Genomic DNA, 15,011 nt, shown 5'->3' with positions numbered 1-15,011 from the left:
ATTTCTTGAAAAATAAAGCATTTATTAACATGATCCTTTTCAACTAATTAAACACTGCAGGTCACCTAAAAGTCCTCTTGGACTTCTCAGTAGACGCCACAAAAAAAAAAAAAAAAAGGAATTGTTGAATATCTACTTAGCAGATTGACTTATTCATATTATATTGGTGTATGGTTAGCTGGACCTCAGTGTAGCTAGGTTGCAGAGTACTTTACTAGAAAGAGCACTGGATTTGGAATAGAAGATATGGGTTCACATGCTGGCACTGATGTTTACTGACCCTGTGACCTGGTGATAGCCCTGACTACTTTAAAGGGCCTTAGTTAACTCACCCGTAAAATGAAGGAGGGAAGGAGAGAGGGTGATCTTTGAGGCAATCTGACATATCGGAAAAGCTGAAGTTAGTCAAAATGGCCTTTAAGTATTTGTGTCCTCAGTGCTACGTTAAGCACATGATTCATGTCTGCTCCATTGGGAAGACCAAACATGTTCTTGTCCTTGAAGGAGTTTATAGTCTGGTAAGGACATGCACATAAAACAAATACCCAGGGAGCTGTATATAACCTGCATAAAGTTCTAAACTGTGGCTTAATTGTAGCTAGAGAGAGGGATCAGTAAGCATCAAGCATTCGTTCAGTACATGCTGTGTGTCATAGACCGTGTAAGCCCAGGGGTAACCAAGGGAAGGAAACTCATGATGTGGGCAAGACTTTAGGGAGGTAGAAGATGGCATTTCAGGAGAGAGAATATGAATTGACTCTGCAAATATTTGTTGTATGCTATTTAGCAGCATCAGTTGGAGGTACAAAGATGAGTAAGACTTGCTTCCTTCCTGGAGATGATAACCTAGTAAAGGAGCTAAGAGAGATACAGATAACACTAGTGCAGAAGAAGGAAGGTTCAGGTGGAAATAGGTGGGGAGGATCGCTTTTGTCTTGACTTCAGAGAAAGTTGTGTGGGAAAGGCAGACTTTGAGACAGGCAGCTGAAGGCTAGGTGGAATTTCTTCAGCGTGATTGGGATGTGGGCTGGGATGGGGTAGAGCAGTAACAGTTTCAGGCAAGAATGTACAGGATGTATTTAGGGAGCATCAGGTTAGACTAGAACATCTGACCCCGGGAAGGGAAGAGTGGGAGGTGAGGTTAGAAAAGGTAGGTAGCTTGGGCTAGTCCTTGAAAGCTAGATTAATGAGTGTGGACTTTTTTCAGTGGGCAAAGGTTGGGGAGGAGGGGGCTGGATGGACCACTTGAGTTTTTTAATAGAAAAATGATATGAGAATTAAGCTTTTATGAAAATAAGTCTGGCAGGTGGGTTGGTAGGTTGGATTGGAGAAGCGAAGAAGTGACAAGAGGGTGTGAAGCTACTTAGGAGTGTTTTGGACTGGTGAGAAAGGGTCTGTGTGAAAGACATTAGAGTTAATTGTTGCTGATTTTATTAGTGTGGGGATAAAAGGAGTCAAAGATGATTCTGAGATTTTGAATTGGCTAGGAAGATTACTTTTAGTGACAGAAGTAGGGAATTCAGCAGAAGTTGTCAGTTGTGGTGGGGATGGGGAAGTTCAAGGTGCCAGTAGTTGAAAATCCAGGTAGATGAAAATGGGGTTTTGGAGCTTGCTTACTCAGGATAAGAGGGTTAAGCTGAAAGTGTAGATACAGCAGCTACTTAGATAGAGGTGAGAATCAAAAACTTTGGGAGTAGCTGACATATCTAAGGGAAATAAAAGGTAAAAAATAGCTTTAGAGGATAGGGAGAGTTTGCAAACACTCATTTGGGGGCAGGTGGGAGTGGGGCAAAGGAATCAGGAACTAGATAGCCTGAGTGAAGAATAAGTCTGGATTGATGATAGAACCCTGAGGAACTCCACCTGGCTGAAACAGAAGCTTCCTGTTGGGGAGCAGTTTTGAGATTATTTTTGTTAAATAGAAGGGGAAAGAGGAGGTGTCAAATTATGAAGGACTTTGATAGAAAGGCAGAGAAGACTTAAGATTTAATTTAAATCTAATTCCTGGGAACAGATGGGCCTTTTCATAAGGGAAAGCATGAGCCGTTACAGACATAGGGTTCCCACAGAAAGAAGCTTCTGAGTCTGTTGTCTTTACCAACAGCTCTCTTGGATTTCAGCCTTTAAACACACATACATGGTGTTCTGTAGGAGTTAGGTGGAGAAACCTTGTATGGCTAACTTCTCATTTCACATAACTCATAACAGCTATTTGAAAACAGGTGAAACTTTCAGGCACCTACTACCCTTGGGTGGCTAAGAACTACCAAGGAATATTAAGCATTGTTGTTACATTTTGATGTGTATTTTCCAAAATTAGGCAGTTTATACCCCTTCCCTTGCCCCAAATTGGAACGGAACTATATTAATAAAAAGTTAATGAATTTAATGCTACTGGTGATTTAGAAAACTTACATAGTTTAGGGTCTGTGGAGGCAAACTGCAAATCCCTCAAGTGCTGCTTTTTAGTGATTCCATGCTCTTTTTGGAGGCAGAGGCCAGGCATAGTTGCTGTTGGCTGTGGGGAGCCAGGTTATAGGGTGTTATAATGGGGACCTTCTGCCCTTGTCAGTACTACTGACTCTCTTTGGATAGACTTGCCTAATAGCAGATTTCACAGCAAAGTGTTTAAAAGGAAGATTTCAAGTATTGTTAATTTAAGAATCTGGTTCTGGGATCTGGTAGCATGTAAATGTAATGTAACATTTTTGTCCTGTTTTCAAAAGGTATTTTATTTACTTATAACAGTTTTTTCATCTGTACAAACCTGTTGTACTTATCTACAGGGATTCCTTTAGCTTTAACATTGTATTCTATATTTCGAAGGTCTTACATTAGTTTTGGGTAGTGTATTTGTTAAGCTATATTGCCTCACCTGTAAAATGGAATGCCTGCCTCTTATTACTATGAGGAATGATGGAAGTCTTTGTACATTTTCAGGCAGTAGAAGTGGTAGCTATTTTAGCTATTTATTTTGGGTATCTATGCTTCCACAAGACTATAAGCCTCAGGTGGACAAGAGCTGTATCTAATCTGTAACATACTTTGTATCTCTTGCTCTCCTCTTGACTAATTAAGTGCTCCACCTCAGATTAGCATTTAACAATGTTTGAATGTATAGTTAAATTGAACTGCCTAAGAAGTAGGAAGTATATTATAATGGAAAGAATGCTAGGCTTTGGTTCTGGTTGAAGGTTGAGCTCTATCAAGTGCTTTGTGACTTTGGGCAATTCAATTAAACTCTGTCTTTACTGGCTTTACTGTCCTTATCTCTAAAATGGGATTAATTATATCTGTTTACCCAGCTCACAGGATGATTAAAAAAAAATCTTTGTAGTTTTGTAGAAATGAGATGTAGAAATGAGGTACTATGTAAATCAGAGGGTATTAAGATTCTTCGCCAGCACCACTCCAGTGCAGCCCAGTATCAGATTAAAATATAATTGGGAAATATTTGACAGAATAAATAAAAATAGAATAAAACATAGGTAACATTACATTTTAAAACTATAAGTCAATATATGGCCTGCAGGGATCTCTATGTACAGGATTGTGTTGGGGGGCACCCCCCATTTCTATTTTTGACACCATTAATGTAAATCATTGTGGGGTTTCATACCTTTCCCAGGGTTGGGAACCAGAGCTTACTTAGTCTCCCAGAGAATAGCATAAGCAATTCTTGGCTTCTAAAGAGCTTTTAGTGAGCTGTGTTCTTTCTGTACAGGTTTACGTGCTGGGAACAAAATAAGGAAAATAGAAAAACAACGTACACAAGTGACTACAGCTTGGTATGTGAAAAGAACAAAGGAGCCCAAACAAACCGAAAAGGTGAAGGCGCTGTAATCAGAAGGACCAAGAAGCTTGGTCCTTGAAAGAAGAGTTGAGAAAATTCACATCCCTCCCTTCTTTGCCAGAGGGGGAGATTATGAATGTGAAATACCACATACACTGTCAGATGCCATTGAAGTGTTGGTTGGTTTGGCTTAGGGGAAGGGGAGAAGTGTAGTCAGTTGCGAGTAAAAATGAAGTAAAACCAAAAAGAGGTTTTAAAAAAAGTTGACTCTCTTAATTGGGCATGTTTTGCCCCTTGGCATTGAGCTTCACAGTGGTGATCCACTTGCTGCCATAGGAGTGCTAAGCTTCTGTGGGACATCCGAACAGATCCACAGTTGAACCCATGGCGTAGCCTGCAAGTACAGCTCTGAGGACCAAGATGGGGTTCAGGGCCCCTAATGATCCTCTGCTTGCTACCTCTGAGGTGCTTAAGTGTCCATAGTTGTAGACCTAAGCTTGAATCATTTTTTTATCATGGTATTGACTATGCTGAGCTTGTAGTCCACTGAACCACTTCACTATAATGTTTTTTTTTTTTTTAAGGCCTTCAGTTTCTCCGAAGCACTTAAACCATCTGGCCTTTTCACTTGTCACATTTCTTCCTTGTAAAAGATTTTCTCCAGCTGTTAGTGCTCTGCCATTCCTCAAATTTGCCTTTTCACTATTTTGCCCATATCTATATGTGTACATATTGTCTGTCTACCCTGACACCCCCCCCCAAGATTGTATGCTTCTTAATTTTGTTTATTCTTCTTGTATGTCTAGCACCTAGCACAGTCTTTGTTGCATAGTAAGTCCTTAATAAATGCTTGTTGATTGATATTTAGGTAAATTATACAATTGGTAATATTTGTATATTTACATGTGAATAAATATATGTAATTTGTGTGTATATGTGTGTATGTGTTTATAATTTAAAAAAAAATATATGGTGGCACTATTGATAGAACTCTGGGCCTGGAGTCAGGAAGACTTGAGTTCAAAATTGACCTCAGACACTTGCTAGCTGTGACCCTGGGTGAGTCACTTACCTTCTGCTTCAGTTTATTAAATTCTTTTTTAAAAAATGGGGATAATCATAGCACCTACAAATGAAATCATATTAATCATATTTGTAAAAAGTCCTTAGCACAGTGCCTAGAGTAGGTACTATAGAAATGCTTATTTCCTTCCCCCCTAGTATTATGATTGTCATACTGGAAGCTGGGAGATCCGGCTTCTAGTATTTGCTTTGTCATTTCACTGTGTCACTTTGGGCAAGTCACTTCATTGTTTTGAGACTGTTTTCCCATCTATAAAATATATACTCACTAACTTGCTGGGGTTATTGTGAAGAAAGAACTTTACAAACTTTAAAACTTCATTATATATCAACACATTTAGACATTAAGATATTTGCATTTGGAGGTTGGCACTTTTCTTTTTCTTTTCTTTTCTTTTTTCATTTTGGAGGGCAATTGGGATTAAGTGACTTGCCCAAAGTCACAGGACTAGTAAATATGTCAAGTGTCTGAGGCCAGATTTGAACTCAGGACCTCCTGACTCCAGGGCCAGTGATCTATTTACTGTGCCACCTAGCCTCCCCAAGGTTGGCATTTTTCATCATATTCCCAATCTAGGGCACTGTACCTTCCACTTTGAAGATGCTTTAAAAAATGTTAATTGTATTGGAGGGGCAAATCTCCAATTCATTTCTCCAGAATTAGCTAGACCAAACATTCCTCCATTCTTCTCTGAGGCTTTCTGTGGTAAAAGTCATTACTTTGGAAATGAGTGCTATAAAATTATATCTTTGCCATATACATTCTACCAAATCTTCTGTCCAAAAAACTACACACTTTCTGATTTTTTAAGTCAATGGTACTAGAAGGAGCGGTGATGCCCTCTAGTGACTTCAGTGGGAGAATATTTGGGAGGTGGGGGGGGAGTAAGACAGGAGTCTTTGCGTAAGTCTTGGGCTGAATTTTTCCCTCTTTTATAGAGAAATCTTGCTTTGAATAAAGATTTCCAGTGCAAGTCAAATACAGCTTAATAGATAATTAAAATTTTAATCTCCCAATAGTTGAGTTTGTTTCCTTTCTTTAAAAACTTCACCCATTCTGTCAATTTCATTGGTTTTCAATTTTCATTTTAGTGCTAAAACACCTGGCTTATGACAGTCTAGATTTAACAAAAAATTGGTTAGTCATAAACCTTTTTCTTGTGTTTTATTTATCTGTGTATACACAAGCCCTTCATTTTTCCAAAGATAGAGGAATTCACTTGTATTTTGTCTCTAAATGTGTAGACCAAGTTCTTTGATGCCAATAATAATAATTTAATTCCTCACGTTTGTAAAGAATTTAGTATTACCAGAATATTTTTGAATGCATTATTTCATTTTATCTTCATGACAGCCCTGTGAGGTAGGCAGGACTGATAGAATCTCCAGAATTTATTAAACACCTACTATGATCCAGCAGTGTCTGCTCTCTAGACACTTATATGTTCTGTTTTGGGGAAACAGCATGCATATAAGTATATGCAGAATATGTACAGAATAAATACAAGGTAATTAAAAGAGAAGGGCAGTATTCACTGGGGGAGAGGGAAATCAGGAAAGGCTTCCTACAGAAAGTAGGATTTGAGCTAGGTCTTAAAGGAAGTCAGGAATTCATTGAGGAGAGGAAAGCACCTCAAGCCTAAAGCAAAGGGAAGAATAGCAAGTAGTAGCTAGTTTGGCTAGACCTGGAACTGGAAGAGAGTAGGTATGCATAAGAAGCCCGGAAAGTTAGGCTCACCACAGGTTGTCCAAAAATTGAGGAGCTTCTGTTTAGTCAGAGGGGCAGTGTGGAGCCTTGGGAGCTCTTTGAGTAGGGGAAGAAAATCCTTTGGCAGTTGTATGCTGAAGGGGTGAGAGAAACCACTTTTACTTTTGAGGAAACAGATTCAGGGGTAAAATGACTTGCCTGAGAGCACTTAGAGAGAAAGTCAGGAATAAAACCCAGCCAGGCCTTCTGACTCACTGACTCTTTCTGCCTTTCTAGAATTTGTGGTTACAGCAATTGATGTGAAGTAGATTATACCCCTATTTGATACTTCCATTTTCAAATCTACTGACTTGTTTATAGTTGACCCTTACTGTATTAGGAGATATTTTGAGCCTGACCAAATCACCCCTGTTTACCGAATAGGTCCTAGGCTAATTAGTTTTCCAAATGCTCTTTTGAAGTGCTATTAGCCTCTAGAACAGCAGCCACCAGTTAAATAAACAAACCATTGGTAGAAAACAATTGTGAGGACTGGCAGAATCCAGTGTGCCCTGAATGGATTATGGTAGATAATTTGTAGGAAGAAATTAAGACATACACAAAAGACCATCTGCCTCTCCATCATGGCTCGTGATACTATCTCCTGCCAAAATCCAATTAAGAAGTGGCTGAAGGCTATTGATTTCAAGATAATAATTTGAGTGTAAGTGTGTGCTGTGAAAGCCTTATTTCTGAGGATGTCTTTAACTGTCAAAGTATACTAAAAAACCATTGTTGTTCTTATACCACATTTCTATTTAAAATAGGAGCCTTTTCTATATTTAATTCATATAAAGTCATCTTAGTGTCTTGTATCTTTTTTCTTTAAGAAAAATGAATCAGTGTTAGTGTTTTCTATCATACAAGCTTGACTGTTTCTTATTCTACATTAGTCTTCTGTTAAATTTAGGAGGGTTTTTTTTGTTTTGGATTTTTTTTTTTTAAGATTGAACAATGAAATCTATATTAAGGTGACATTTTCTTTATTAACTCGTGTTTTTTTCTCATAGGTTTGGTACTGAGCCATTTGGAATCATGGGGTCCGAGAATCCAAGCCCACAAAACCCTAGCTGTAAGATCATGACCTTCCGCCCTACGATTGAGGAGTTTCAGGACTTTGGGAAATATGTGGCCTACATTGAATCCCAAGGAGCTCACAGAGCAGGACTTGCTAAGGTTAGCTAAAAGTCTGTATAGGTACTTTCCTTCTCTTTACCAGCAGCTCACAAATGCAGGCCTGTCTTAGACAGTTTTAGTTCTGTTTTCTTTTAAAGACCATTCATTTATTTAATAAATGTCAAATTTCTACTATGTTCAAAGCACTGTGCTAGATACTGCGACACATACACAGTTTAGAAAAACATAGTCTTCAGTAGAACTTACCTTCTAGGAGGGGAGACAAGACACAAACAGGGGTAACATATAAATGAGTTAATTAGACTAAAAACCAAATCCTTTGTGAAGTCTGAGAGGGCAAATTATTACTGAGGATAAGATTTCAGGATGGATGCATTTAATAGACCTTATCTTTTAAAGTTAGGAGTTAACAGATGAAGAGAGGGAACATACAGAGAGAAGGAAAGGAATGCTGGTACCTGATTGTGATGAGCCTTAAAGGCAAAGAATTTTGAACTTGAACCATGGTAGGGCCTCTGAGGAGCAAACTTGGGGTCCAGGCAGTTATCAGTATACTTTGGGATAAGGGAAAGAATTTAGATAATTGTAGAGGCATTCCGTAAATTCAGACTGCACACTGAGTTTGTTTTTCCCTCTGTCTCACTACTCTTTCCCCAGTGTACTTTGTCCGGTAGTTAGTTTTTTGTGAGCTAGAAACCAACTTGTTCATTCTTCTGCTACCTCTTCCCACCCCCAAATAAAGACATAAATTTCAAAAGAATGTTAAGGATAGCATAACAGAGCTAGAAGGAACCTCCAGGAACCATCTAGTCCATTTGGCTTTCTTACTTTACAGATGAGGCAGCTGAAGTATAAGTAAGGATCTTTTCCAGGTCATACAAGTAGTTAGTGTTAGAGGTGAGAGGTAAACCCAGGTCCCCTGACCCTAGAGTCAGTATGGTTTTTCTCTGTAGTTCTTTATATCACTCCTTTCCTATTCCCATACTTTAGCTGACTTTGTGCAAAAATCAATGGGATGTGAGTACCTTCTTTCCTACTCTATATGTTAAAATTCTGTTACTTGGTTCCCCATTCTTTCTTTAATTCAGTTTCTGAGGAAGATGCGGAACTTCTTTGTTCCAAGGTGCACTGTTAATTTCCAGTGGTTCTCTTGCATCCCAACAGAACCCTCATTTTTGTATTAAGTATAGGCAGATAAAACTTAGGAATTCATACCTGCAGATCTCTGCTTCATTCTGTACCTATATTCATTCTACCAGCTCTGCTAAGAGGCGAGAATAATGCTTTCTCTTCAGTCCTTATCTTCTCATACCTCTTCCTGTTAGCCCATCTACTTCTTCTTGCTTTGTGGTCACACTTTATGCACACATGCACATAAAAGAGCAGAGAGGACCTGGAGTCTAGTTTTTGCCTTGCCATTTAATTTGTCACCTGTGTGACCTTTGGTAAGTCATTGAACCTCCCTGTGCCTCTGATCTTCTCATTAGTGAAATGAGACTAGATAACCCTAAAGGTCCCTTCTAGTTCTAAATACATTCTCATGATTTATCAAAATTTTATAACGAAGAGCTTAAAGTATATGATTAACAATGAAAGAGCAAAGGTATAGTAAAACAAATATTGGTCTTGGAGTCCTAAGATCCAGGTTCAAGTCCTGATTCTATCACTTATTATCTTTGTGACCTGGGATGATTAATTTTCCTTGTCTGAGTCTTGTTTCCTTATCTTTTTTTTTTTTTAAAGCAATCAGGGTTAAGTAACTTGCTCAAGGTTACACAGCCAGTTATGTCTGGGTGTGGTGCTGAGTATCTGAGCCTGGATTTGATCCAGGTCATCCCGACACTGGAGCCAGTGCTCTTACTCGCTGAGCCACCTGGCCACCCCTTTGTTTCCTTATCTTTAAAAGGGGATGATGATAATAAATTACATTTGCTTATATTTAAGTTGAGATGAGAAAAGCACTTTGTAAACTACCCCCACAGAAATGTGATCTCTCAGTAAACATTTATTAGTGCCTTTTATAGGACAACATTTTAGGGGGAGAAAATCGAAGCAATCTCTGTCTTTTTCATGCTTACATTCTAATGGGGGAGAAAATAGCAATCTATACATAATATATACACAGAATACACACAAGGAAGATATTAGGGAAATGTGAGGGAGTGTGTGTGGGAGGAAGACCCTACCAGCCAGTGGGGAGGTAACCAGGGAAGATGACACTTGGGCTGAGTCTTGAAGGAAATTGCTGATTCCATGAAGAGGAGGGCAGGAGAAGCATGTTCAGTCATGGGAAACAACCTGTGTGAAGGCATGGTGAAGAGAGGAAGATGCAGTGTCATGTGAGGAAGAGCCAGAAGGCCAGTTTGACTGGACTCTAGAGTGAGTGAAAGGGAATAATATGTAATGGGAATCGTAGGTTGGACCTGGTGGTAATGACCTTTAAAATGCCAAACATTCAATCCTAGATGTTATAGGAAGCCACTAGAGTTCATTAAATGAGAGAGTAGCATAATCAAACCTAAACTTTAGGAAAATCATTTTGGCAGCTGTGTGGAAGATGGATCGGAGTGGGGAAACTTGAGACAGGAAGGCCAGTTGGTAGTTATTGGAATAGTCAAGGCAGGAAGTGATGAGGCTCTAGACAAGGATGATGGCTGTGAAAGGAGAGGGCAATATATGGAAGAGGTTTTATGTTGGTAGAAACGAGAAGATTGGGCAGATGTTTGGATATGTGAGGTGAATGAGCAGGCTACAATGACACCAAGATTGTAAACCTAAATGACCAGAAAGATGGTGGGAGGTTCAGAAGGGATCTGGCCTCCAGTGGGGTTGGGGGGTGGAGTAGGGAAAGTTGAACTCCCCCATTTTATACATGTTGGCTTTGAGATGTATCTAGGTCATTTAGTTTGAATTGTCTTAGTAGTCACTTGGTGATGTGGGGTTAGAGCTTGGGGGAAAGACTAGGGCTAGCTAGATAGAAGTTTGGGAGTCCTTTGCATAAAGATGACGATGATTAAGCCCATAGGAGCTTATGAGATTATTGAAAGAGTATAGAGAGAGAGAAGAGAATTGAAGGGCTAGGATAGTGCCATGGGATGCATCCACATTTAGGGGGTGTTGTATATTGAAGATGGTCCAACAAAGGAGGAAAAATCGATAGAGAGCAGAGTTTCAACAGAGTCTTCTCGAGGAGGATCAAGAATATCTACCAATTAATCAACAGGGATTTATTAAGCATTTGTAATGTGCCCAACATTAGAGATATAAATATAAAGAGCCTCAATTTGCAAAGAGCTTATGTTCTAATGAGTAAGATAGGTGTATGTACAGCATAAATAAAAAGTATTAAATATATACAGGGTAGTTTGGGAGTCAGGTCAGGCATAAAACAGCTGGGAAGGGTAGTGGGAGGGTTGGGGAGACTGAAAAAAGGCTTCATGAAGATTGTGCTTGAGCTTTGTCTTAAAAGAAGAGAGTGACTGAAGCAAAGATAAGGAGGGAATTCATTCTAGGCATGGGGAATGGTTGATGTGAAGGCATGCAGATGGGAGATGGAGTATCCTGTGTGGGGAAAAGAGAGATGCTAGTTTGTCTGGTGTATAGAGGGGAGTCATATATAGCAAGCCTGGAAAGACAGGTTGGAGCCAAATTCTCTAGGGCTTTAAAAGATTAACAGAGGAGTTTCTACTTTATTTTAGAGGCATAAGGAAGCCACTGGAATTGGTTAAGTAGAGGAATGACAGTGAGTAATAGAACTGCACTTAAGGAAAATTACTTGGGCAGCACTGTGGGATGGTTTAGAGTACTGGGAGACTTGAGACAAAGAGATCAGTTAGCATGCAGGTAACAGCAATCTGAGTAAACTATAATGAGGGCCTGAGCTAAGGTGGTAGCTATATGAGTGGAGCAGTCAGATGTGAGATGATTTGAAGGTAGTAGCCTCAAAATTGTTAACTGATTGGGTATGTAAGATAAGAGAGCAAGAGTGAGGTGTTGAGGATAATGCCAGGGTTATGAACCTAGAAGACTGGAAGGATGGTGGTACCTTCACCAGAAATAGGGAAGTTTGGGAGAGAGAAGGCTTTAGTGAGAAAGAGTTCGGTTTTAGACATGTTATGTTTAAGATGTGTATGGGACATCCAATTTGAAATGTCCAATGGTCAGCTGATGTTGTGGGACTGAAATTTAGTGAGAGTTTGGAGCTGGACACATAGATTTGAGACTCTCCATAGAGATAGTAGTAAAACCCATGGGAGCTGATGAGCTTACTTTGAGATAGAGTGGAGAGTTTAGAGGGAGCAAAGGGGAGAACATAGGTCAGAATCTTTGTGACATCCAATAGGTAGAAGGCATGGTTTGGATGATTAGCCAGCAAAGGAGACAGAGAATAGAGATTTTGGAGAGGTAGTGTCAGTAATAACAGGTTGTTCAGAAGGCTGACTGTGAAGGGTTGAGGAATGAGGGAGAGGAGAGCTTCTTCAAGGAGTTTGTATGAGAAAGAGAGAAGATACATAGAATCATAGCTTGAGGGGATGATGGTAGGGTCTAATGAGAATTTTTTTAGGGTGCGGGGAGCCCAGGGTGTGTTGACTGCTGGGAAGGAACCAGTGTCTAGGGTAATGTTGAAGATTTAAGCTGGAGGGGTGATGGAAGATACAGTCTGCTGGAGAAGAGGGGAGGGAATGAATTTAAATGTACATGTAAAGGGGTTAGGCCTTGGCAAGAAGGGCTCCTTCTTTGTCAGAAACTGAAGGAGATGAGGTCAAGGGATTTGGAGATGAAGAGAATAGGAGAAGAAGGAACCATATTGAGTGGCCTCGATTTTTTCAGTAAAGTAACAGACAAGGTCCTCAGTTGAGTGATGCCCAAAAGAAGGATGGGAAACTCATATGAGGATTATGAAAAGATCTATTAGTTTTGGCAGTTAAGAGATATTGGGTAACTTAAAAAAGCAAAGTAATTTTAGTTAAGTGATGAGGTTCAGAAGCCAGATTGTAAAGGTCTGAGAAGTGATTAGAAGAGAAGAGTGTAGGTAGAGAGTATGCTTTTTCAAGGAGCTGTTATTGTAATGGAAAAGTTAGGACTTTTCCACTTCTGAGTCTGAAGCTTAAGACCATTTAAAGTCTTATTATCCAGGCTCCTGTACCTTGTTGACGTTTTCCCAGAGATTTTGGTTAACAGGAATCAGAGAAAAATGTCTTTCTTGCTTCACTCCCAGAAAACTTAGATATCATAGGAAGTTTATATTTTTGTTTAGTGAGAGGACTTCTCAAACTTCCTCATGTGGCTTATTATTGTTTATAAAATCATGGTATAGTAGAAAGAACCCTGGATTTGGAGTCAGAGGACTTGGGTTTTAGTTCCAAATCTGCCATTGGCTGTTCTGGGTGATCACTTCCATTCTTAGGGGTCTCTTTTTCACCTACAAAATGAGTGGATTGGAGTAGACGATTGCTAATGCCAAGTACCTAAATCTATGGAAAGTTTATAGAATTTTATTGAGAATGCTCTGTTTAATCCTGTTTTAGTTATCAGTTTTTCTCATCTTTCAAGAATATGGGACGTCCTTATGGCAGACTCTGAACTTAAAGAAAAAAGCAATATAGAATAATGTCAGTAGCATGGGGTTTGGAGTCAGATTTAGGCTTAAATCCAGCCTGACATTTGCTACTTGTGTGACTGTGGGCAAGTCATTTGACTTCCCTCCGTTTTAGTTTCCTCATCTGAAAAATGAGAGAATTGGGCTCGATGACCTGATCCTAAGATGGTGCCTACAAGAGCACTAACTTGGAGCGATCAGTTATGTTACAGTTTTTGAGTCTTACACGGGGCAACACAGTAATTAGTAGTTCATATGACACTATTGGGAAATAGTGACTCTTTGTGGTGTTTGTGATAATGATAATACCTACATCTATAATACTTTGCCATTTACTACATTATAAACTTCTTAAGGACAAGGATAATGTCTTAGTCATCTTTGCTTTTCCCCTCGGCACCTGACAAAAAAGGCCTGCATATACTATGTGTGTAACAAATGCTTGTTTTGTAGTAAATTTAATTCAGAGTACTTTTAAGTAAACCTGTTATCATTGGCAAGTACTTTTCTAGTTCCCTGGTGAGCTTTTCTTTTTCTTCTTGTTTCTGAACCTGGAATAAATTATTATCTAGCATGGGATGCACTGACATTTTTTAAGCATTGTTTTCAATACTAAATGTTTGACATTCAAAGCCTTTCATAACTTAGCCTTCTCCTACTTTTCCAGTTTTCTTAAGCCTTACATGTACTCTTTGATCCACTGACACTGAGTTCCTGGCTCTTTCATAAACATGATACTCTTGTCTTCTGATGCAGGGCATTTTCTCTGCCTGTCCCTCCTGTCTGGGGTGTTCATTCTCAACTCTGTTTCTTGGCTTCCTTGAGTTCCTTCAAGGCCCAATTAAAATACCATTTTTTACAGGAAACCTTTCCCAACTCCTCTGTTAATTATTTCCTAATTATTCTCTTGCTGAGCCCTTTTTAGGGCTGTTCATCTACTTTTGATGTCCACCTTTCATCCAAATCTCACTTGTGACTCCAAGAAGCTGTAGCATGTGTAGAACAGCCACACCCTGGTGAAATAGTCTCAGCGAGACAGGCTAAACCAGTCGAAGGTAACTAACTGATCAGTGAGTTAGGAGGATGTCTACTTCAAGCATGTGAAGACTTTGCCCAGTGGAATGAGTGGATGAGAAAAATTTGTTCCAGTGGCCTTGAAGGTGCCTGAAGAAAGCTCTGTGGAACGCTTAGAACTTGTTTGGACGTGAAAGATACCAAGGTCATCCACTGTATCCCGGGCCATCACCCTTTATTTTGACTTTAGTCCTGCTAGTGGATTCTGGAAGAGAAAGTGAGGCGACTGACTTTGCATAACTTTGGTGCAACTCTTAGTTACTTAAATCCAATTCATGCACAAGTCAGGACACCATCTTCAAAACGAAGGACAAACAACAAATTCTGTATATAATTTATTTATGTGTAATTATTTGTACATTGTCTCTCCCATTAGACTGTGAACTTGAACAATGACTATCTTTTACCTCTTTTTGTATCCCTAGCACTTAGCACAATGCCTAGTGCATAGTAGGCACTTAATAAATGTTTATTAATTAATTTTCAGATGTGAAGAAAGTGATGATAATTTGCGCTTCTGTTTAGGGCAACATTATCGTTTCTACACCTTTTGTCTGTATTTGTTTTGACTTCTCTAT

At 39.3% G+C, this 15,011-nt stretch overlaps 1 protein-coding gene across 9 annotated transcripts in view; it reads left to right on the top strand.

The window, feature by feature from the left end:
* The window catches only part of KDM4B (lysine demethylase 4B), a 286,229-nt gene that overhangs the window by 50,913 nt on the left and 220,305 nt on the right, over positions 1–15,011 (top strand). For 4 of the 9 annotated variants that reach the window (XM_069086769.1, XM_069086762.1, XM_069086763.1 and 1 more), the window contains 2 exons: positions 3,725–3,788; positions 7,634–7,799. In XM_069086769.1, coding sequence (XP_068942870.1) covers positions 7,659–7,799 — 141 coding nt within the window. In that variant the 5' untranslated portion in view covers positions 3,725–3,788; positions 7,634–7,658. Of the gene's footprint in view, positions 1–3,724; positions 3,829–7,633; positions 7,800–15,011 lie in introns of those variants that run through there. The other 5 variants (XM_069086768.1, XM_069086765.1, XM_069086764.1 and 2 more) reach the window with 2 other exon arrangements.

This window comes from Petaurus breviceps, unplaced genomic scaffold (assembly GCF_028583685.1).
Source record: "Petaurus breviceps papuanus isolate PSGF00001 unplaced genomic scaffold, PetGlider_PUasm1.0 180, whole genome shotgun sequence".
Taxonomy (NCBI): Eukaryota; Metazoa; Chordata; class Mammalia; order Diprotodontia; family Petauridae; genus Petaurus; species Petaurus breviceps.
This window is presented reverse-complemented; position numbering and strand designations above follow the sequence as displayed.